This window comes from Oryctolagus cuniculus, chromosome 4 (assembly GCF_964237555.1).
Source record: "Oryctolagus cuniculus chromosome 4, mOryCun1.1, whole genome shotgun sequence".
Taxonomy (NCBI): Eukaryota; Metazoa; Chordata; class Mammalia; order Lagomorpha; family Leporidae; genus Oryctolagus; species Oryctolagus cuniculus.
In genome coordinates this window covers 62,536,379-62,561,342 of record NC_091435.1, presented here as the reverse complement: position 1 = coordinate 62,561,342, position 24,964 = coordinate 62,536,379, and the positions used below count along the sequence as shown (strand labels likewise).

Below are 24,964 nucleotides of genomic sequence, written 5' to 3'. Positions count from 1 at the left end.
TTTGTGGCGCATTTGCCAGACATCAGTTCCTCTTTGTCTCTTTCAATAACTCTTTGTCTTCATAGCAGCCTCTGACCAGAAACTTCATTAAGTCAGCTCTTATTTCTCTTCTGATCATAACTCTCAGATAACAAATTGAAAATGCCAGCTGGATCACCAATGCTGCTCCTCTAATTAGGAAGCCATAGGCAAAATTTCATTAATACAGCTATAACAACAAGTAACCATGTTGCTGATGACTGTGATCCAATTACAACTCATACACCAGGCCATTAGTGTCTTCATATTTGGCAAATATATGTTGTCTGAGGGTCACTGTACAGGAGAATGGTACTGACATTTTGGATCGTTGCTATCTGACAGATGTATCTCACACCTTCTGTCAGGGTACTGTCCTCTCAAACTTCCTTCTGAGATGATTGGTAGAAAGAACATATCCTCAGAATCAGATCATCACCTGGGCACATTTTCATATGGTTCATTTTTTTTTGGCCTAGATGAGCATGGGGGAGAAGGAAATATCTAAAACTAAGTGTAATCCTTGGCTAAAGGGTAAGATTGGAAGAGTTCTGTTGGGAGACATTCCTAGAAGTGTGGGCAGATTCCTTAGAGCTAAAATGTACCCAAGGATAGACAACGAATGACCATGACACTTTACTAATCTCCCCCAAGAAGCACTACATTTTTTTCTTCCGGTATTTTTTTTTTTTTTTTTTTGAGAACACCTGGTTTCATGTGAACCTCTCCTTACAGGAATGCCTTTGCTGCAGGAAGGGCTGCACCAGAATCTCAGTTGGTTCTCATTCCTAGCTGGGAGGAGGAGTTTTTCGCCCCTCTCCTGGCCTCACCCCACTCACCTCTGCTTCTGATTGGGATTCTGTCTCCCCATACTCACACCCCTGTAACTCACAAGAGTGGGATGGGGAGGGAAAAAGATCAGAGGATAAGCAAAAGCATAAAACTTTGTTATTGGTGACCCACAAGAACAACATTTCTCCATCTACATGTTCCATTGGCCTAGTCATTGACTTGACCCACCAATTCTATCTACCATTAACATTTCTTTCTTTCTTTCTTTTTTTTTTTTTTTTGACAGGCAGAGTGGACAGTGAGAGAGAGACAGAGAGAAAGGTCTTCCTTTTGCTGTTGGTTCACCCTCCAGTGGCCGCTGCGGCCGGCGCACTGCGGCCGGTGCACCACGCTGATCTGATGGCAGGAGCCAGGTGCTTCTCCTGGTTTCCCATGGGGTGCAGGGCCCAAGGACTTGGGCCATCCTCCACTGCACTCCAGGGCCACAGCAGAGAGCTGGCCTGGAAGAGGGGCAACCGGGACAGAATCCGGCGCCTCGACCGGGACTAGAACCCGGTGTGCCGGTGCCACAAGGCGGAGGATTAGCCTAGTGAGCCACGGCGCAGGCCTGCCATTAGCATTTCAAAGCTCAAACAGGCTTGGAAATAGAGTTATTTTACAAATAGATTGCATTTCAAAAGACAAATGAGGGAACAAAACCTATACATTTTTGCTTTGATTTCACCATCTCCAGCTCCTCCATTGCCATTTATTGAGCACAGTTGTAAGCCAGGAATCGTACTATGTGTGGTGCAGGCATCACTTCCCTTCCTTGAATCTCCACTTTCAGTCTTTCACTGTAAAACACAGTGGCCCCACTTCAGCCCTTATTCCCTGGACCTGAGTCTTGGCAGCCACATATCTCCTTCTTCAACCCAAAATTCCCACACTTCAGCTTCTCATCCCTAGAATTCTTGTCCTTTGTCTCCTGATCCCCGATGTTTCCTGTCTAGTGTCGTGAATCTGTGAAATTTTCACTCCACTGTCGGGTAGAAGACAGAGCAAGGACTGTTTGAGCTCTGATCTGCAGTTATTACTACTCTTGCAGTTATTTTGCTGAATTCACCTCATCATTGTCATACATAAAAGCTTGGCTCTATAATTTCTTTCTTTCTTGTGTGTGTTTTTTTTTTTTTTTTTTTTTTTTACAGGCAGAGTGGACAGTGAGAAAGAGAGAGACAGACAGAAAGGTTTTCCTTTTGCCGTTGGTTCACCCTCCAATGGCTGCTGCGGCCGGTGCGCTGCAGCCCCCGCACTGCACTGATCTGAAGGCAGGAGCCAGGTGCTTCTCCTGGTCTCCCATGGGGTGCAGGGCCCAAGCACTTGGGCCATCCTCCACTGCACTCCCTGGCCACAGCAGAGAGCTGGCCTGGAAGAGGGGCAGCCGGGACAGAATCCGGCGCCCCGACTGGGACTAGAACCTGGTGTGCCAGCGCCGCAGGCGGAGGACCAGCCCATTGAGCCGCGGTGCCGGCCTCTATAATTATTTTAATATCATTATCTCAAATATATTATAGTTTAGTCAGCTTTTACAGGCCAAAAACTTGGCAAAAAAATTCAACTCTAATGCAATTTCTTTGTAATATGCATTGTGAGTTGTAAACCAAGGATTTACAACTGAGGTTTCAGAGCATAGTCCATCAATTTGTTGAAGACGGTCTACATTTTGGAGCGGTACAAGACAATGTAGAAAAGTTGTATATTTTGAGGAATTAACCTTAAAACATTATTTTCAAAATAAACAATGCTTTTTTTTCTAAATGAGACTTGATTTGTGTCCATTAAAATTTTAAAGTTTATCTATTTTTATTTATTTGAAAGGCAGAAAGAGAGATAGATTTCCATTCATGAATTCACTCCTCAAAATGGTTGCAACATCTGGGACTGAGTCAGAGTGAAGCCAAGTGCCAGGGACTCTATCTGGATCTCCCATGTAGGTGACAGGGACTCAAGCACTTGAGCTGTCACTTGATGCCTCCAGGGGCATACAGATGATGAAGCTGGATTGAATGTGGAGTTGGGGCAGCTCTCTGGCGTAGTGGGTAAATCATCCCATATGGGCACCGGTTTGAGTCCTAGATGCTCCACTTCCAATCCATCTCTCTGCTATGGCCTGGGAAAGCAGTACAAGATGGTCCATGTCCTTGGGCCCCTATACGCAAGTGGGAAGACCCAGAGGAAGCTTCTGGCTCCTGGCTTTAGATGGGTGCAGCTCTGGCCATTGACAACTGAGGAGTGAACCAGAGGATGGAAGACCTCTCTCTACCTCTGCCTCTTTGTAATTCTGCCTGTGCTGTGGTGCAGTGGGTTAAAGTCCTGACTTGAAGCGCCAGCATCCCATATGGGCACTGGTTCTAGTTCCAGCTGCTCCTCTTTCGATCCATCCCTCTGTTATGGCCTGGGAATGCAGTAGAAGATGATGCAAGCCCTTGGGTCCCTGCACCCACATGGGAGACCTGTGGGGAGCAAACCGGACTAGACTGAGTTACTGGAATTAGGACTTATTCTATGCATCTGCTCTCCCACAATATGGCGCTGGGAGAGAAGTAAACAGCTTCCGCACAGCTGCCTCCAGTTCAACTAATAAACTGTAGGACTGGCTCCTGATTGGAGAGCAGCGTACTCGGCGTGTGGGCAGCCGAGTTAGGATTGGCGGAGGAGGACTATAAAGGAGGAGAGAGACGGCATGCACGGGGAACATCTATGGGGAACATCTAGCTGAAGGAACACCTGTGCAGCCCCCGAGAAGAGCCGGCCGGCGGTGTGCCGCTCCCCTGCGGAAGTGGGGAATGTGGCTAGGGGGAACTGCCCTTCCACGGAGGTGGAAGGGATAGTAGCCAACCCGGGAAGAACCAGCAGCAAACCCGGGGAGGGCCAAGCAGACAAAAGAACAGCGCAGGGTCCTGTGTCGTTCCTCCACGAAGAGGGGGAGCGACAGAGACCCAGAAGAAGCTCCTGGCTCCTGGCTTCGGATCAGCGCAGCTCTGGCCCTCTGGCCGTTGCAGCCTTCTGGGGAGTAGAGCAGCGGATGGAAGACCTCTCTCTGTCTCTACCTTTCTCTGTAACTCTGTCTTTCAAATAAATAAAATAAATCTTTTAAAAAAAGAAAGAAAGAAGCCGGCGCCGTGGCTCACTAGGCTAATCCTCTGCCTGTGGTGCTGGCACCCCGGGTTCTAGTCCCGGTCAGGGCGCCGGATTCTGTCCTAGTTGCCCCTCTTCCAGTCCAGCTCTCTGCTGTGGCCCTGGAGTGCAGTGGAGGATGGTCCAGGTCCTTGGGCCCTGCACCCACATGGGAAACCAGGAGGAAGCCCCTGGCTTCTGGCTTCGGATTGGCGCAGCACGCTGGCCGCCACCTGGGGGGTGAACCAATGGAAAAAGGAAGACCTTTCTCTCTGTCTCTATCTCACTGTCTAACTCTGCTTGTCAAAAAAAAAAAAAATAAATAAAAAAATAAAAAAAGAAAAATAAGGAAAAATAAATAAATAAATAAATAAAAGTGGAGTGGGTGGGATTCAAACCAGGCACTCTAACATGGGGTGTGGGCATCCCTAGTGGTAGCTTAACCTGCTGTGTTATAATGCCTGCCCTTATCAAACAGAAGTTTGGGATTGTTCAAATCCAAAACTATGCCACAGGCCAACATCATTGGCAACTGAGAAAACACCACTTAAAATTATGTTCCTTCAGGATAGGACTGGTGTCTTTTTATCTCTTGTTTGTTCACACCTAGTTCAACTCCTTCCTGGCAGGGAGTCAGATTTCAACAAATGTTGTTTTTGAAGAAACAGAATGCTCTGGGTGACTGTCTCTATTCAAGCAAGAATTTCAAACTGCACCAAATTATTTATCTTGAACTCACCATTCTTTCTTCCCTCCAAGTCCTTTTCTTTGTTGCTTATTTGTACAGTGTGCAATTAAAGGTTGGTGAATGGCTGCTGCACATGATGGCATATTGGTTGAATGCCCAAGTCAAGTGGAGAGATTCACATCTTGTTCTATTCTTATCACACTATCATTGGTTGCAGGAGTCAAGACTTGGTTTGGAGCTTTTGCATTTATCCTGTCACTTTGTTCAGTATTTGGAGTCAGGAAATGACTAAGCAATGCAGGCTGGGTCCAGCCTGTGTTCCTTGAGGCAGGGCTCGAGTCCTGTGCATGCTCCCTATTAGCATCTAGCCTAGAGAGAGAAGGAAACAGCTATCACTTGTTAAGTAGCTACTAAATCAGGCGCTGCTCTTGACAGTGACACACATCGTCTTGCTTAATTTATACAATAGTCTTAGGACATAAGTTGTTTTTTTATTTATAGTTAAGAAAAACTAAGACTATAAGTCTTAAGAAATTTGCCAAAGTCACATAGTTCCAAGGTTTGCCATTGTATACCCAACTCTTAGCTTGGTTTCAGATGCATAATAAAGGCTCAGTTTCGAACTATTTAAATATCTGCTCTGCTTTGAAAGTCCCAGGTTTTTCCACCACTGAATGCCCCTTCCTCAATAAATGTGTTTAGTTTAGCAGCAACAACAATGGTTTGAGATGTTTTCATGAATTCACAATGGTTTTTATGTTTGGCTTAGGTACTTTAAAACAGTAGCGCATTTTTATATTCGATTTTTGGTAGACATTCAAGTTATTTTTTTAAAGATTTATTTATTTATTTGAAAGGCAGATTTACAGAAAGGCAGCGGCAGAGAGAGAGAGAGAGAGAGAAATCTGTCTTCTATTTGATGGTTCACTCCCCAGTTGGCCACAATGGCTGGAGCTGTGCCAATCTGAAGCCAGGAACGTCTTCCCAGTCTCCCACATGGGTGCAGGGGCCCAAGGACTTGGGCCATCTTCTACTGCTTTCCCAGGCCATAGCAAAGAGCTAGATCAGAAGTGGAGCAGTAAGGATTTGAACCAGCACCCATATGGGATGCCAGCACCACAGACAGTGGCTACACTTGCTATGCCACAGCACGGGCCCAGACATTCAAGTTAAGAAGATAAGTAGTCCTGGGGCCAGTGCTGTGGCACAGCAGGTTAACATCCTGGACTGAAGCGCTGGCATCCCATTTGGGTGCCGGTTCTAGTCCTGGCTGTTCTTCTTCCAACCCAGCTCTCTGCTATGGCCTGGGAAAGCAGTAGAGGATGGCCCAAGTCTTTGGGTCCCTGCACCCACTTGGGAGACCCAGAAGAAGCTCCTGGCTCCTTGCTTTGGATCGGCGCAGCTCCAGCCGATATTCCATTGGATGGAATCTCTCTCTCTCCTCTCTCTGCCTCTCCTCCCTCTGTGTAACTCTGACTTTAGAAAAAAAAAAGAAGATAAATAGTCCCTTGGAATGAGAGTTGAGAGTTGAGGATGGATTAGGATAGATTTGGGAATAAATGAAGAGAAGCATCAATTTTTTAAAAAAGATTTATTTATTTATTTGAAATTCAGAGTTACAGAGAGAGATCTTCCATCCATTGGTTCACTCCCCAGATGGCTGCAACAGCCAGGACTGGACCAGGCTGAAGTCAGGAGCCAGGAGCCTTTTTCTGGTCTCCCATGTGAGTGGTAGGGGCCCATTTAATTGGGCCATCTTCCCCTACTTTTCCTAGACCGTTAGCAGGGAGCTGGATCAGAAATGGAGAAGCCGGGACTTGAACTTGAGCCCATATGGGATGCTGGCATTGCAGGCAGCAGCTTTACCTACTATGCCACAGTGCTGGCCCCAAGGCATTTATGTTTTAAAGGAATGACTAGTGGCAGAAGAATCATCTGAGAAACCTGAGAGAGCTCCTGCAGAGTGATGGGAAGAGAAAGAAACGAGAGCATTGTTTTGGAAGACGTGGTCCCATGAGCAATGGAGAGTGGGAAAGGAGAAGCTGGGGACAGGAGGATGGGCTTCCTGTTCAAAACAGAAGGATGAAGGGAATTTGGCAAATTAACAGGGGAGTAACCAATGAAGACCCTGCAAATCACTGGAAGGGGAATATGAGCAAGATACACCATTGCCTCTGAGCTGGGAGGAATGGGGTTAAGCTGGTGAGAGGCAGATGGATTTGAGAACAAGGACTGGGGAGAAGTTACTTGCTCAAATGGAGTTATAAATTTAGCAAGCCACATGAGAACTTGGCTAGGTGATGATAATAATTAATCCCAAAGCAAAGTCGTCTTTTTCCTCACAGGGAGCTTAACAAGACAAGCAGAGTCATCTCTGGGGAAAGTTTAAGACACTGAGAAATCATGTAGAGTCAGCTTCTCCTCTAACATTCTTCTGTAGGTAAAGGTGAGTTTCAGTGAACGTGGTGGGAATCTCTGAAGGGAAAACTGAGATCTGTAGATGTGATATAATAGCTTGTCAGTTACATGATGCTTGGTGGTTTTTATTTCCCATGCTCCCTACCAGGCCCCCCCTCTGATGCTCACCCGTATTTCTGCCTGCTGTGTTGCCTTCACCACCTCCTATCTAACCTCACTGCAAGCCTCAAAATCCCTTTCTTCTCTGACACCAGGAATCCCTTTTCCATTGCTCTTTGCAGCCCAAACCGGTCTATCACGCATGGCAGTCATTTGTGTACACACGTTTATCTGTCCCGTTCACTCTTCTGTGTCTCCAAACCAGGGAATGCCTTCTGTTTTTCTTTGGACCTACATAATCCCTTGCTAGTAGCGAACACTGAAAAATTTTACTAAATTATTGTAGCAATTCCCCTTTTAACGATGACAGAACAGAGTCAGGCGCTGTGGCCCAGCGAGCTGAACTGCTGCCTGTAGTGCCAGCGTCCTATATCACAGTGCCACTTGGAGTCCTGAATTGTATCCACCTCCCCAAAGATGCACCTGGAAGGCAGTGGATGATGGCGTAGGTGCTTGGGCTCCTGCTACCCACAGAGGTAACCTGGGCTTCTGCCTGGGGCTGTGAACCAGTGGATAGAAGATCAGTCTTGTTCTCTCTCTCCTTCAAATAAACAAATCTTTAAAAAATTGACAGAACACACTTTATATAAATAAAGTAAAATAAAGTAAAAATGACAGAACACAGGTCGTGGAGATTAAATAACAGAACTTGTAAGTATAGGATTTAGATTTAGGTCCAGAACTTAGATTTTCTTCTCCTTCCTAAACCATGTGTCCCTCTAGTAACATTAAGGTGTTGTTCAAGGGGTCCTGTGAGGAGGGAAAAAATGATGGTGACTATTAATATAGAGGTTCCGACGACCCAGGCTTATAGCAACTGAATTACTTTTCCCTTCCAGAAGTCATCTGTGATGTTGTTTGCCTGTGTCATGGCCCAGCTTCCCTACTTCCCCTCCTGACATGGAGATCATACCAGGGTGCTGAGTTAGGGACCCGGCTGTTCCTCACAGACATGTGGCATCCCTGGTGGTCAATAAATGCATAGAAATTGCTAATGCCTTTACCAGAGCAATATTTCTTTACTTTGTAAGCACACTTATCTCATTTATTATAAACCCCGGCTTTTTTTTAGGTATATTACATACTGATGTATTTTAAAAATTATTAACATATTTTAAAGGGTAAAATAACATGTGAATTTTAAATCATGTATAATTTACTACCAAATGTGCACCAGAAAAAATTCTGTCTTATCATTATACTCTATGTTTACTATATCCACCCTAACTCCTTTTTCTTCTTTTTTTCTGTTTTTTAAAAAAATATTTATTTATTTGAGAGGCAGAGTTACAGACCGAGAGAGGGAGAGACAGAGAGAGAGGTCTTCCATCCTCTGGTTCACTCCCCAAATGGCTTCAATGGCTGGAGCTGTGCCGATCTGAAGCCAGGAGCCAGAAACTTCTTCCAGGTCTCCCATGAGGGTGCATGGACCCAAGGACTTGGACCATCTTTCACTGCTTTCCCAAGCCATAGCAAAGAGCTGGATTGAAAGAGGAACAGCTGGGACATGAACTGGCACCCATATGGGATGCCTTCACCACAGGCCAAGGCTTAATCTGCTGTGCCACAGCGTCAACCCCTCCTTTTTCTTAAGATTGGGTTGTTCTTTGCTAACTCCCCCTTTTCAATTACTTGAGAATAATCAAATGTAGTACATTTACCAAGAGTATTTGTGATTTAACAGCATATGGCTCCAAAAAAGTCCTTGGTAGATTTCATTTACTAAGTGTTCAAAGTAGCAATATTTTATATCTATTCTGCATGATGTTTAGAAAAATTACTTTGCAGTGACAAACATCTATTACCTATAAGAATGAAACCCTCCTTGGATATATGTATTATAAAAAAAAGTCTTGACAGATAAGAACTTATAATATTATTTCGCTGAGATTGAACGTAGCTCACAAATACCTCCTTTGATTTTCCCCTTTCCTGTGTATCAAACCTACAGGACATGGTATTTGTTTTCTTTCATGAAAGCATTAAAAAAAACACAGAACAATTTTCACTCTTTCCCTCTTATCTAATTGTTTGACAGTGATCAAACGGAAGTGGAAAGAAAAAGCCCATTTTTGGAATTAATATTTTTCTTTGCAATAACTTGGGCTTTCAATTTTTCATTTTTGTACAGCTGACTTTAGTAGCTTTAACATTATCATTTCCACTCTATGCCATTGAAAATGTTGTCAGTTGGGTATGTCTCTAGTATCACAAATTTTATCTACAAAAGCTGCTAAGACAAAATTATGTAGAAAATTGACTGGGGCTACCAGATGTGTCTCACATTTCCCTGGATTTTTTTAAATTCTTTTCCTCTAATTGTCTATGAAATGGACAAAGGATGCATCCTCATGGATTGCCTTTGAGAAGACAACAACATTGACGGGAAATAGATGACAGTAGTCGAGTGCCTTAATTTAATGCAGCCTTGCAGATAGTGGGTCCAAAGTAAACAGTTACCATGGAATTCACAGCCACCACAAAGGTGAATAAATGCTTGCAGCAACCAGGTCACATTTATTTTGTACCAAGCAAAGCAGAAGATATCTCTACAGTCGAGTTACTTCCTCTTTTGAGGAACCAAAAAGGCAGTAAATATAGTTGACAACAGAGAGACAGATTGCTGTGAAGCTCACAATAGGTCTGGTGAATGGACAGTCTCTTTTGGGTATGATCTGTGGTTCCTTGGGAAGGATGGTTGGCCAAGACAGGAGCCACTGGATGAATTCCTCTAACTTGGTAGCACTGAGGAAAAATCTCCACTTTCCACCATGAACAAAAGTCAGCTTGACCCATGTGTTAAAGTCTGGGTAAATATAAATATTTGAGTTTGCCCTTTTCAAACTTCTTGATGAATTGTGGTGCTTATTTTTTGTCCAACTTTTAATTTTGGGGGAAATTGTCCTTTTCTCAGAATCAGCAATGGGTTCTGGATGATTGGGCACTTTCTCTACTGGGGAGATTTCAGAGCCAGTGGAGGCCGATGCGCTCAGAGCTTTTGTTTGTATGAATCTGTGAAGCAGTTCTAAGGTTTCTTTCTCTTTTTCTCCCTCCAGAACCTCTAAACAATGGATACTGAAGCAAGAATTTTGTTTTTCCAGTTCTGTCATCTTTTTCTTCAAAGTGTCAATGGTTTCTTTCATAGAAAGGATATCTTTAGTTGTCGTGCATTGTTGGTCTTCATTAACACTCATGCTAATTTCCAGTTGCTCCATCTGCTTCTTGTAGCGGTCAGTTGTTTCCTGGATTTTTGATATTGAATTGACAACATCGGTCATTTGGTTGAGAAGTTGGATTTGGGCCATTTTAACATCTTGGAGCATTACTGTAAGACTCAATTCTTCACCAGAACTGACATCTTCTTGATCACAATTGTAGGAAGTCATGGTTGGATAGCCAGCAAAAAAATCTGGGTGCTTGATCTTACATTTTTCATAAGCATTTTTAACAGATTGTCTGATCTTGGAGAGATTTGAAGTCCACATCTTCCCTGCAGTAGCTTTTACTCTTCTGGTGTGAAACATGTACATCTTTCATTGTGAAACAAGAGGCAAGATGTTGGGAAATGTGACTAGAATCACAGAAAGAAGAAATGTCAGAAGGAAATGGCCTTTCTCTTACTGTTGGCTGGATTTCTTTCCTGGTAACATCATAGAATGCCCCATGGAGAGCATCAAAGGTAACAGCAGGTACTCTTAGATGGTTCGCTTCACAGAAGGCAGCCTGGCTGGAGGGCTTGGTGTAATACTGATCAGCAGCACAGAATCCTTCCTATGGTCACCAATGACCTGATGCTGATGTCATAATAGCTGCTGGCTTACAGCACATTTAACCCTAGGGAGGCAGCTCTCAAGATCTTTGGTCACAGCACTCTTTAACTTCTGAAAATGTCTGCGTATACAGCTCTTTTATATGAATTGTCCAATATTGTATATTGGAAATTGAAACTAAGAAAGTCAAGATAGCTATTTATTAATTTAAATTCAAAAACTATTACATATTAACAAAATTGCATATTTTTATGAAGTCTATTTTCTAAATAAAAGATATTAATTAAGTGGCTCATTGTTTTCTGTATATGTAATTATTTACAATCCATGGTTTAATGAACAACACCTACACTCTTATGTTTGCTTCTGCATATTTTATGTTGTAACGTGTTGTTCTGGTTGAAGTATATGAAGAAAACATGGGCTCATGGAAATATGTAAGTGGAAATGGGAGGGTATTTAATAGCCTTTTCAGATAGTCAAGGATATTATTCTTTGCTATTCTACCAAAATTCTACAAATGATAGCTTATTTTTTTCTTTTTTTTTTTTTACCTAGAAACCTTTTATTTAAGGTATGCAAACTTCATGCAACAAATGATAACTTTTTATTTTTAAATTTATTTGACAAGTAGAGTTATAAACAGTGAGAGAGAGAGACAGAGAGAAAGGTCTTCCTTCCATTGGTTCACACCCCAAATGGCTGCTGCAGCTGGCGCTGCGCCGATCCGAAGCCAGGAGCCAGGTGCTTTTTCCTGGTCTCCCAGGCGGATGTAGGGGCCCAACAACCTGGTCCATCCTCCACTGCACTCCCGGGCCACAGCAGAGAGATGGACTGGAAGAGGAGCAACTATGGGACTAGAACCCGGAGCCCATATGGGATGCTGGTGCCGTAGGTGGAAGATTAACCAAGTGAGTCACAGTGCCGGCCCCAATAAATGATAACTTTTAAGAAGCTAGTTGTAATATGTCATCTTAGATCAGATCAATACATTTTCATATTCTTACATTAATATTCACTGGTCTCCTTTTTATTTGAATAGATGTGCTATAATAGTCACTGGTCAAGTGGAAAATAATGGTTCCCTGAACTATGCAAATCCTCTAAATGTTGATTCATTTTATTATATGAAATAAAAATAACATTGCTACAGTTTTGATATTGGTTTAAGTGTCTCCCAAAGGTCCCTAATGTTAAAAGCTTGGTCTAAGAGTAGTGCTATGTACTGGGAGGTGCTGAAACTTTTAGGAAGTTTGGCCTGGTGGAATTCCTTAGGTCACTGGGAGTGTGTCCTTGAAAGGTGGTTTTCATGAGAGGATTGTTACAAATGCTGGAGGTTGTGCCCAGTGTCTTTCTCTACATGCTGGCTCAGGATGTGACCACTTGTTTCAATACATGACCCTCCATTGTTTTCCATGCCCTTATCAGAGGGCCACTCAATTTTAGATTTGAATCTCCAGAACTGTGAGTTAAATAAGCCTTTTTGTTTTCGTAAAGTCAGTCAGGTATGTTATTGTAGTGATAAAAAGCTGACTAATGCAACCATATTCGTTAATATCACCAAGTCTCTTAGAGAGAGAGAAGATCTATTTATTTATTTATTTGAAATACAGAGTTACATTGGGGCTGTCACTGTGGCACAGTGGGTTAAAGCCCTGGCCTGAAGCATTGGCATCCTATATTGGTGCCGGTTCAAGTCCTGGCTGCTCCTCTTCTGATCCAGCTCTCTGCTATGGCCTGGGAAAGCAGTAGAAGATGGCACAAGTGCTTGGACCCCTGCACCCACGGGGGAGACCCAGAAGAAGCTCCTGGCTCCTGGCTTCAGATTGGTTCGGCTCCGGCTGTTGTGGCCATCTGGGGAGTGAACCAGTAGATGGAAGACCTCTCTCTGTCTCTAGCTCTCTCGTAACTCTTCTCTCAAATAAATAAAATAAATCTTCAAAAAAAAAAAAAAAAAAAAAAAAAAAAAAAACCAAAAGACAGAGTTACAGAGAGAGGGGGAGAAAAAGAGAGAGATCTTTCATCCGTTGGTTCATTCTCAAATGGGCACAATGACTAGGGATGGGTTAAGTCAGAGTCAGGAAGTCCATTCTCCTCTCTCACGTGGGTTGCAGGGGCCCAAACACTCAGGCTATTTTCCGCTGCTGTCCAGGATCATTAGCAGAGAGCTGCATTGGCAGGAGAGCAGCTGGGACTTGGACCAGTGCTCATGTGGGATGATGGAGTTGCAGGTGGTAGCTTAACCTGCTGTGCCACAGTGCTGAACTCAAAGAAGTATTTGAGACCAAGCTCATGGGGACAGATACAAATTTTCAGAAATCTTAATTTTAAGCTTGCTTGCAAATGTTAAAATTTATCAAGCTTACAATTTTCCATGAAATGGCAACCTCCTTACATCCATTTTTTTTTTTTTTGCAAGAAAGCCTTGCCAAATGCCCAGCTGTGAGTATCATCATTTGTTGCAACTTATTCCATCAAGTAAAATGTGATCTGTGCAAAAATGGCTGGTTCAGTTTGTTCTTCTCCTGGGGTCAGCCTTCAGGTTAACAGCGAAGGTGCCCACGTCCCACATCAGAGTACCTGACTCTGACTCCTGGCTCCAGCTCTTGATTTCACCTTCTTGCTAATGTGGACCCTGATAGTGATGGCGGCTCAGGCAGTTGAGTTCCCAACACCCTCGTAGGAGACCTGGATTGAGTTTGCAGCTTCTGACTTCAGCCCTGGGTCTGGGACCAACCCTGGCTGTTGTGGGCTTTTGGGAAGTGAACCAGTGGCTGAGAACTCTGTCTATCTCTGTCTCTTAAATAAATACATAAAACTTTAAAAAGCACATCTTTCTGTAAACAACATTACATTTTAGTGAGTAGCAGAAACTCTTTATCATTACATTTTACCTAATACTAAAAAAGGTGTTTTGGAGAGTTGAAATTTAATAAGAGTAAAAACTTTTACTATTTCATCAAAGACATTCTTGAATTTTTCCCCCCTTGTGTTCCTTTTCTCTTAGATTCAATAGTGGTGGAGAATACAATCACTATTGGTGCCCGGTGCTGCACTGCCCTGAGTTGTGATAAGGCACCGTCAGTTTTATCCATTATTTTTTTAAATCTATGAATGTTTTCATTCATTTTTTTAATGATTTGTTTATTTATTTGGAAGGCAAAGTTCAGAGAGTGAGAGGGAGAGACAGAGAGAGATCTCCATCTGCTGGTTCACTCCCCAAATGGCTGCAATGGCCAGAGCTGGGCCCATCCAAAGCCAGGGGCCAGGAACTTCATCCAGTTCTCTTACATGGGTGTCAGGGTTTCAAGCACTTGGCCCATCTCCCACTGCTTTCCCAGGCACATTAGCAGGGAGCCACATTGGAAGTGGAGCATACAGAAATCAAACTGGTGGTCGCATGGAATGCCTGCACTGCAGGCAGCTGCTTTCCCTCCTATGCCATAGTGTTGGCCCCCATCAGAGCTGTTGAAATACATTTTTAAAAATGCAAATTAATAAGGGCAACTGGTGTCCTATTATTACTTCAAATTATTTTGAAATAATTTTTCCTGTATCGCGTCTCAGCCTTTTGGTTAAGATCAACTGTGAAATAATTTTTCCCTCATGGCACACTATGCTCTATAGTTTAAAAACTGGTGTCTTAGAGTTTAAAAATATCATCACACATTTCTTATCTTTGTTCTTATAGGTTTTTCTAAATAACAGCATTTGAAATTAAAACTATTTTGAAATATTAAATAACATTTTGTTCATTTTATGTATTGAGGCAAATTTTTATTTTTATTCTTTGAACACATAATGCTAAGCATTTTGGGATTATAACGACATGATAGCCATGTGTCTCTCAAGGAACAGTTTTATTCTATTCAAGAGGATATTCTTTCTTGGATCATTTTCAGTTCCAACCTCTACTAAATCACTTTCTCCTATTTGTGCCAATTGCAGGGTCAGCCTCAGCCCAAGTTTTGGCATAAACTCTGAACTTAGCCAAAAGTAATTTAAGAATTTTGGCTCAACAACAATATCTGAGATTTTGCTTTACTCTCCTCTCTTTGAATTACTGCTTAGTAACCTTTCCAAAATGTCTAGAATCCTTTCCAAACTCTTGCAGAGCAAAAATATTCTCCAGCAGGCTGGCTACCACAGGAATGGAATTTAGGGCCAGAAACGTTAGAGTTCATAGCAGTCCCATTTACCTTGGCCAAGGCCATTTTGTCTGTGAAGTTAGGCCAATAAAAATATTTGAGAACAGAGAGAAAAGAAAAAAGATTGACTCAGAATGCCAAAAGAAAGCTGTAAGATTGAAGCAATTAATGTTTAATTAAATGTCTCTGAAATGTGCTATATCATCTTCATTAACTGTTAAATTTTGTATTATAAAAATTTAATTACACTTGAAGGAGATTTGTGGATTACCTATTCTTGCTTTACAAGAATTTCCCATTAAATTAGGGGGATTGCTTGTAGTAATTACTTCCTCCAGGTTAACAACAGCTAAGTCTTTTTGGGGACGTATCAGAATGTATTCTAAATATTAGCTTATTTAGCTGAAATTCAGAGAAGTCATATAAGTTTCCAAAGTAACACAGCTAGAAAATGGGTTGAGTCAGATTTCAAATCCTTACATTCTGGCTCCCAAGCTCCCATGTGTTTTATTTCTGTTCCAATTATGATAAAAATATATACTCATCACAATTCAGAGATGAACATTTCTGTTTTTTTTTTTTAAACATACTATGTATTTATAGAAGACTTACTTTGTTAAAATTACATTTGTTAGCAATATGAGAAAACTAAAGTTTGGGTTGATTATGTGATATTTGAAAGCTATTTGAATCAGAAATTTCTGAAGCATTTAGAAGTTGGACTAGCTTTAATTTGTAAGTAAAAATGAATGTAGAGAGGTTATTCTTGCCTTACTCTAGTAGTAGTACAACAATTAGAATAAAGAATAATTGATTTTAACATTTCCAACTGAAAATATTCATGTATTCTGAATCTTTTTTTTTTTTTTTAACAAATTCATCTAGTAGGTTTGATACAACCATAAACCTGTCTGGGTTTCTAACTACAGTATTTACATATTAATGTCAGTGAAGAGCCCGCAGCCTATTTGGGTTTTGTAATACAGGGAAAAGCTGTAGCAGGAGAATATAAAAATATTGATTTGGGTGAAGTTATGAGAACAGTCAAAAAGTGAATGAATTACTGGAAAGGAGCTGACTTCCTCTCTGAGGGTTCCTGCCAGGAATACAGAGGTGTTCAGGAATAAAATAACTCGGTAGACTGGAACCGAGAGGGAGAGTCTTACGGAGGAAAAATGTTTTCCAGGAGGCTGGCTACTACTTTCTGGCACTTGCAGCCAGAAAAGCGAGAGTTCAAGGTTGTCCCAGTATGAACCCTGTGCTCTTAGGCAAGTTACTAACCTTGCAATCTTGTAAAATGGGATAATCACAGCGCCTGCTTCACAGAGTGGTTTTGAGCCTTCCAGTGCTCGAAACATGTTGTGACTCTTTCTCCCCCTGCAACCACGTCCTCCTTCTCACTGCCCTTCTCCATGAGAAGAGGAAACGGCCAGGAGTTTCATGTTAGTGCAGGGCACTCTCTTGCTTCTCTTGATATTCTTTCTCCTTCAATGAGACCAAGGCATAAGTGTGCAGTGCTCACTGTGGATGCAGATCAAGTGTTTTGACGAGGAACATACAAGAATGCAGCAAGCAAGGCTGGACAAAGCAGCACCCTGTCTCCTGGTTCAGTGCTTCTAGGCCAGCTTGGTGCAGACAGACCGATGTGGGAATAGCCATCAGACAGATGGCTCTAATAATAAGTACTGGTAATCTTTAAAATGCTGGTATATTTGAGTATATTAACTATAAATTAATATTGGCAGTGTGAAGCTTATATATATAAAAGTCACCCTAACTTGTATTATTTGTCTTATAAACTTATTGAGAGTCTTTTACTTCCTCCACAAAATTAGGGGCCAGGTTTATAAGAACCCAGGCCCTCCCACCAGAATATCACCTGTCAAGTGCACGGGGATCCATGAGATCGATGGAACACACACCAGGGAGGTCTTTCAAATGCGATCAGGATGGCTGACCACAGGGGGATAAGAATGTATTAATTAAGGAGCTTAAATCTGCTGTTACACCACTTAAGTAGTTAGGAAGGGCCCAAAGGCAAAGATATACATTTTTTTATTTTTGGTCGTGAAGAATAGAGGAGAATGGGATTGAAATCAAAGCTGTTGCCCTGGACCAAGACAGATAAGGAGGGGAAGCGAAGTTGCAGTGTTTATGAGATTGGCAGGTTCTGCGGTGGGTGGTGATGGAGCCCAAGGATGTCGAAAAGGCCACCTGGTTAGTGAGGCATGGGGGCACATGAGAGGGCCACAAGCACTGTGTGGTGTAGTAAATGCTCATGGTGAGACTTAAAAAAATACACAGGAAATCAAAGCTGAAAGAAACCTTTGAAGAAATGTTGGAGTGATAACTTTCTTTTACATAATATTTGGTAATGACAATTTACTTTTTCCTGGTAAGTAAAATTATAGGGCCTTTCTGGAATGTTCCTCACCTATTGATCACCCTGTAAACTTCTCCCCATCCTGCAGGAGCCATTCAAATAGGTGGTAATACTTTCCTTGCTCTGCCTGCAGATCCTCCTTACAGCCTCCCCAGGGCTTCCAGCTCTGGGTCTTTATCTAGCATATTATCACAAAGCCTAACATCCACAATTGGTGCCCAAGAAATCCCTTTTTTTAAGATTTATTTATTTATTTGAAAGTCAGAGTTACACAGAGAGAGAAGGAGAGGCAGAGAGAAGAGAGAGAGAGAGGTCTTGCATTCTCTGGTTCACTCTCCAATTGGCCACAATGGCCGGAGCTGTGCCCAATCTGAAACCAAGAGCCAAGAGCTTTTTCCAGGTCTCCCACGTGGGTTCAGGGGCCCAAGCACTTGGGCCATCCTCCACTGCTTTCCTAGGCACAGCAGAGAGCTAGATCAGAAGTGGAGCAGCCAGGACTTGAACTGGCACCCACATGGAATGCCAGCACTGCAGGCGGTGGCCCCACCTGCTACGCCACAGCGCCAGCCCCCTAAGAAATCTTTATTCAGTGAGTGAATGAATGCCCCTGTGGGTCATTGTCAAGGCGTCTGCTACCAGAGGCCTTCAAAACATTCATGGAAAATGTCTATTATAAAAAAACTACATGTGTTTCAAAATGCTTTTGCACCAAAATAAATTTCATTTTTAATTCCATTTCTACTACCTTTTTGAAGTCTCATTATTTCTGTAGATGGTTAGGAAATGCATAGCTTACCTCGTAAAGGGAATAACTTTTCTCAATTCCTGCAGGATCATTTAGCAATTTGGGGATAAGTATTTAATAATTGCTTTCCCAAAGACCCTGAAACAGTAACTAGCAGGAGAGGTAACTCAAGATCAGGGAGATGGAGTTGATTATGAACTTGGCAACAGCTATGGCATGGCTAAGAGAGAGTGGGTAAAGGTGCTGACAGGGCTGGTGTTAGTGGTGCTGATCCTAGAGGTGACAAACAGGTATAGCATACTTTCCCGGTGCAACCAGTATGTCTTTCAGGCCTCTGGAGAACCACAGGCAATCGGTGTATTCTATCAGTCTCTGAGAGATTGCTTCAGAACATATTTGTCATCAGCTTAGGTAGCCAGGCACTTATCTTTTTATTCATGTCGTACTCGGAACTCCACTTTCACGGTGAACTGTTTCTAGCTTATCTAAGCATACCCTTCACCATTCAGCTCCAGAACCCCGGGGGGCACATTTTATGTAATCTCTCTTCCCTGTCATCTTCTTCCAATTCTTCTGGTTATGCTTGGCTCTCCCTGGTAATATATTATCTGAGCTTGCCTGGTTTCTGTAATTCTCAGCTTCACCTCATGGTTTCCTTTCTCAAACGTTGCCTTAAAACCTCTGCTCCCGTTAGCTTGTGATTGACAATCTTCCTGTGCTTTCTAAGTTCTGATGCACATAAGTGATATAGCCATCAAAGCCAATGGCTGGAAAAAGTAAGAGGCGAACGAAGAAGTGTTTTTGCTTAACCATTCACCTCTTTCCTTTAATGGAAGTGGTGGATAAATTCAGTTAGTTCATGTATTTAAACACCTCTGTGTCATTCAGTTTATATCATTTAGCAGATCTGTTCAAGAAACCATTGTGTGGCAGTGCTGTCTGGTGGCAACTCTGTACTTCAACAAAAATGAAAAGATATGGAATAGTGATCACATGAAAAATGAGGTCTTAAAATATAAACAAATCCAGAAAATTATAGATTATAAAAATTGGAGCATGATGGTTTTCCCACTTCTAATTATGAATACTGTGTAGTTTGCACTGCTGACTTCTCTGAGCGTGTGGGTATGTCAATGTAGCCTTCATTCTCCGAAAAATTGTTTCCGTGTTTGAATTTTCACTTGTCATGATGTCTCATGGGGATTTGGACTACAAAATCCAAAGGAAGTTTCTTTCTTCTTCTAAGTTTTTACAGTCTGATGTGAAACAAGGAGCTGAATTTCCTTAAAAGTGCTCACCTTGAAAAGCCTCTATTGGGGCATTTCACACTTGGAGGGAATTTGCAGCAGGATCTCCATGAGGAAAAGTGGACTTAGCCCTTGGCTTTACTTTTCCTTCTCTTGTTTGTTTGCCCTCTGTGTATTTTGGACTTATTATTTTCATTCTTTTTTTTTTTTTTTTTTTTTTTTTTTTTTTTTTTTGACAGGCAGAGTGGACAGTGAGAGAGAGACAGAGAGAAAGGTCTTCCTTTTGCCGTTGGTTCACCCTCCAATGGCCGCCGCTGCAGCCGGCGCACCGCGCTGATCCTGGCAGGAGCCAGGAGCCAGGTGCTTTTCCTGGTCTCCCATGGGGTGCAGGGCCCAAGCACCTGGGCCATCCTCCACTGCACTCCCTGGCCATAGCAGAGAGCTGGCCTGGAAGAGGGGCAACCGGGACAGAATCCGGCGCCCCAACCGGGACTAGAACCCGGTGTGCCGGCGCCGCAAGGTGGAGGATTAGCCTATTGAGCCACGGCGCCGGCTATTATTTTCATTCTGTTTCATCTATACAATGAGAACAGTAATGATGCTGTATTATAATGCTGAGGGCAGTCCTAAGAATTAACATGAAATTGTTTATTACATTGATTTTTTTTCAAGTTGTTTATTTATTTGAAAGCCATAGTTACAGAGAGGGAGAGACACACTTGGAGAGACAGATAGAGAGATAGAGAGAGAGAGAGATCTTCCATCTGCTGGTTCACTCCCCAAATGGCTGCAAGGGCCAGAGCTGGGTCTATCTAAAGCCAGGAACCAGCAGCTTCTTCCAGGTCTCCCACATGAATGTGGGGGCCCAACCACTTGGGCCATCCTCTGCTGCTTTCCCAGGGACCTGGATCAGAAGTGGAGCAGCCCGGACTCGAATTGGCACCTATATGGGACACTGCAGGTGGAGGCTTAACCTCCTAGGCCTCAGTGCTGGCCGCTGTACTTAATTTTTAAATTAATATTATACCTCTTATTTAGGAGTGGGAAAATATTGTTATGATGCTCTGAATCTGCAGTGTTTTTTCTTCAACAGTTCAATTTTAGGATAATTTCCTTTCTCTGTTTAAAGCTACGTGTATTCTTTCTCCTGTATGGGTTAGGATTACAAAGATCTTATTTAACTTTTGAAATGTGTTCTTTCTCCTTACACACTCTGATTACACAAAAAGGAAGATGCCCAAAAGACATTCATAAAATTAAAACTCTTTTTTTTTCTTTTCTGCCTTGGCTTTTGCTGCTATGATCTAAAGGAAAAGGTATTTATTAAAGTATTTATTCACTGTTTAAAATATTTGTTGAAAGCTCCCTGCCCCCAGCAAGTCTGCAGCTGTTTCTAGTATGCCCCAATCCAACTGGAGCATAAATGGTATATAGGGTTGTTAAATGTAAGGTTGAGATTTTGTTTTTTTTTGATTTTTTGATCCATTTCTTTCTGAAAACTTAATTTTTTTAATCTTCTAGTCTTAAAGTAATGTAAGAATTGAGTAATAGAAATATAGAGTGACAAGGCAGTTCCATTAAGCACTCATTTCAGTAGTTTTCAGCTCCAGTCCAGTGTTAGGCACTAATGATACAGTTTTCACTGTAACTTGTGAGTATTACTACTCATTCAATATAAGTGTCAAGGTTCTCCTCCATGATGTAGTGTAAAATGATGCCAAGCTGACTTACACCTTTGATGACTTACATCTTAAAATCAGTGAAAATTTCTAACATAACCTCCACTGAACTTCACACTTACATTTTTAATGGTACTTTTTAAAAAAGATCATATTGCTGGAAATCACAATTATAATCTTTTTTATTTGAATGTAGAGCTGAAGTAAAATGAGTGCCAAGCTCATTGTAATGACTGAGAAAGTGACACAATTGCTTGAAACCTAGGAAAATGCAGAATCAGAACTTTTTTTTTTTTGCTCCGATGTTTTGCATGCTTTCAAAAGCATAAGAAACCAAGTCTGCATGTAACTTTAGAGCAGTCCTTGATCTCCAACCCCAATCCCAATGACATCATATATTATACCCAGGTTAAAATCCTGACTGTAGGAGAAGGAAAATCAAGTATTATTCAAGTTCCAGGATCTCTTTCTGGGTGTCTTGTTTTGAAGGGGCCTGGAGCCTTTAGGTGGTTTGGTTCAAGAGCTTCGAATGCATGCAGTGCTGAGAATGAAGATAGCTGATTATTCAGGGCTCAAAGAGGGAACAAGCACCCCATGAGATACAGTGATTTGGAAATAGTTGTAGTGGGAACCCTACTTCAGAATGGGTGAGATCTGGCCAGATGAAAGTTAGAAAGGTTTTCTTTTTTAATATTTATTTATTTATTTGAAAGTCAGAGTTAGGCAGAGAGAGGAGAGGCAGAGAGAGAGTTCTTCCATCGATGGTTCACTCTCCAGTTGGCAGCAAGGGCCAGAGCTGTGCTGATCCGAAGCCAGGAGCCAGGAGCTTCTTCCAGGTCTCCCACAAGGGTGCAGGGACCCAAGGACTTGGGCCATCTTCTAATGCATTCCCAGGCCATAGCAGAGAGCTAGATTGGAAGTGGAGCACCTGGGTCTCAAACTGGCGCCCATATGGGATGCTGGCGCTTCAGCCAGGGCATTAACTCGCTGCACTGCAACGCTGGCCCCAGAAAGATTTTCTAGGTGGCATATACCATGAAGCCAGGGGCCCAATCTGGTTTGCTTTATACTACATCTGGATTGGTGCAAGATACCAGCCCCCAAGCTTTTGATAAATATTTATCAACAGTTTTGTGGATCATTTCTAGTGAGGAACTTGACCAAGAGAAATGGCATAAGCCCAGGAGTTCTACGTGTGCCTCTGCTACAGAGTCACTGAGATGAATGTTGGTGACATGAGTGGGTGTTTCTGGTGATCGATTGGGAGCATAGCAAGTGTTTTTGTGAGTTATCTAGCCACAAAAATTAACTTTCTTGATTTTATTGCTAAGAAACTAAGAAATAACACAAGTGATATATCCTGTACTTTATTATGAAATTCCCATAATTCTTAGGACTAGAACTCGGTAGAACAGAACTTGATTCCAAGTATGAGAATTATCCCCTGGACCTGAGTTTCCCATGACAGTGCAGGAGCTGTTATTTCATTGTGGCTCCTCCAGCTTGCAGTTTCACATGGGTACTGCCCAATTTCCCAGAGTGGGAGGGACCAGGAGAGGCCCTTAGCCACACGATTTTTAGTTGGACTTCTTCCCTCTCCTCTTTCAGGAGCATGTTGATCAAGTGGGGAACCTGCTGCTCCAGCCCCTTCTTGTACCTCCCTCTGCCTACCTGCGCACATGCAGCCTCTCTCTCCACTGAGTCACCGCCCTGTGCTGCAGTGAGTCAGCCTCTGACTTTCCTTTATGCTGAGTCAGAAATAGAACCTTGCCCCTTAATTCATTTATTCCTGAGTCACAGGTTGGCATTTGCTTTTTCCTGTCTATATAATTTGCATATGTATTCCTATCGTATTTGTGAATTTTACACATATATTACACAACGACAGTGTGTATACACAAAGTGACAGTGAAGTTTCTCCTTTTTAAAACCTTGACTTTACCCACAGCAGTTCAGTATCATTTCACTTCTTATTACCCACGTGTTGTTAAGAAGAAAATGGTCAAGTAGTGAAGTGCCTGAGGCCCAACATAACTGAAATGAAGAGTGGAATATATGACAGTCCAGTCACTTAGATTGTATGCATGTATGTATGTGTGTGTAGGGGTGTGGTGGGTGGTGATGCCTTCTTTATGAGCCTTTGTGGTTCCACATGGAGCGACAAGAATTTGCAAACCCCTCTTCCCTCCCTGAAGAGGAGGAGGAGGTTGGGTTGAGGAAATACCATGCATACCTTTTTGCCTTCCTTCCTTCCTTTGTCCTTGAAGTTTGCTTGCAAAGAGCACAGTCCATTTTGATCTCTGTGCCATCATCTAGCTCGGGAGAGAATCTGCCCCTGAGGTTAGCAGTGTGGGTGGGGTTGCTGCTAGGAGATTGGGTATAAGGAAGGTTGTGTAGCCACACAACCATGCCACCTCCATCAGAAAGGTGACATTTGACCTCTGATTGCTATACTCTTCTGATTTCAATTGTAGAAATTGGGAAGGAGGATCAGCATGATTTATCCATCTCATATACCCAACCAAATAAGCTCATTTGCAGTTATTATAAGTTTGGATGGCATTACTCAGTCTGTGGTTTTGTAGAGCCTTAGAGTAAATCCTATTTAGAGTGGACAACATTTGGAGAAGTCTATGAATTGGGAATTTGAATTTTAAGTGCAGATTTATTATTTAGACAGAACTATACATCCTTTTTTTCCCCTTTCCACTACAAGTATGGGAAAAAATCAAACTGACTTGCTTTCTAAAGAGGGGATTAAGAGTAGTAACCTGGAATTCCATGTATGGGTACTTAAATCAGGATCTTGAATATTCCCATACCCTTATTTCCTTATCTGTGGTTCAGGAATGGTAGCACATCACAGTTTTTGAAGCATTAAAGGGCATGAGGAAATGTATGTGAGAAATGGTTCAGTATCTGGCCCATCACAGGCATTTGAGAAATGTTTCATCAGTCCCTATGGTATGCTTGGTGCTGTGTCACACAAAGAGTATTCTCTATGAATCCTGCAATTTGCTTTACAAGATAAAGCAATTGAAAAGGTGGGAAAAGAAATATCTGTTACTGTTGACCTCATCTTTTTCGCTTTATCTGTTCTCTAAATACCTCTTTTTGTTTTTAATTCAACCAATGTCACTTTGATCCTGTGAGATCTAATTCTTGATGTTTCTATGTGATGGAATTTCCTCGTAAAGCTGTCAATATTGCTTTAAGGAAAGAGGAAAGCCAGAGTCAGCTGCCAGCTAGATCTCTCGCTGGCTTCTCCATTCCACTGTAGAATCAACTGGCCCCAGTTCTAGGGGAGTGAATGTGAGATGGAAGGTGGTTCACCCTTCCAGACTCAATCAAACTTGATGTACTTAGGGAGAGAAGTGGAAATGTTCAGACAACTTCAAAATGTTCCTTTCTGTATGTTCTGAAGACAAATATAAGCTTTCATCAAACTTCTTTAGTTTCTTTGAGATTCCTGTGGAAAAGCCCAACTAAGTGTTTCCATGAGCTTGGGAATCACAGGTTTTGCGGTAGAGTTGGGGCTGGAGTTGGTTCTCAGACTTTTCATCGTCTCTCTCATTTCGCAATGACTCCTTAGCAGCTGATTCTTCCTGGGAATGTGCTGTGGAAGAAGGGAGGCTGCTGCATAAGTTCAGCCCATAAATTCCTCATCTCTAACAGAAACCACCCCCTTCCCAGAACTGGTGGAGCCCGATAATCTCCTATCTTCTTCCGTAGCTCATAGACTAAGAAGAAGGAAAGAA

General features: G+C 42.3%; 1 protein-coding gene and 1 long non-coding RNA gene across 4 annotated transcripts in view; both read right to left on the bottom strand.

Moving 5' to 3' along the window:
* The window catches only part of LOC103350563 (uncharacterized), a 164,398-nt gene that overhangs the window by 5,808 nt on the left and 133,626 nt on the right, over window positions 1–24,964 (bottom strand). Inside the window, exon 1 of one of the 3 annotated variants that reach the window (XR_007908915.2) lies at window positions 4,709–5,499. The exons of the other annotated variants lie outside the window; for them this stretch is intronic. This is a non-coding gene — a long non-coding RNA (uncharacterized lncRNA). Of the gene's footprint in view, window positions 1–4,708; window positions 5,500–24,964 lie in introns of those variants that run through there. 3 annotated transcript variants of the gene reach the window in all.
* CCDC54 (coiled-coil domain containing 54) lies at window positions 9,638–12,983 on the bottom strand. Its single transcript, XM_002716722.5, has one exon. It carries the CDS (start codon window positions 10,762–10,764, stop codon window positions 9,784–9,786), a length of 981 nt encoding a protein of 326 aa, XP_002716768.2. The 5' UTR covers window positions 10,765–12,983; the 3' UTR covers window positions 9,638–9,783.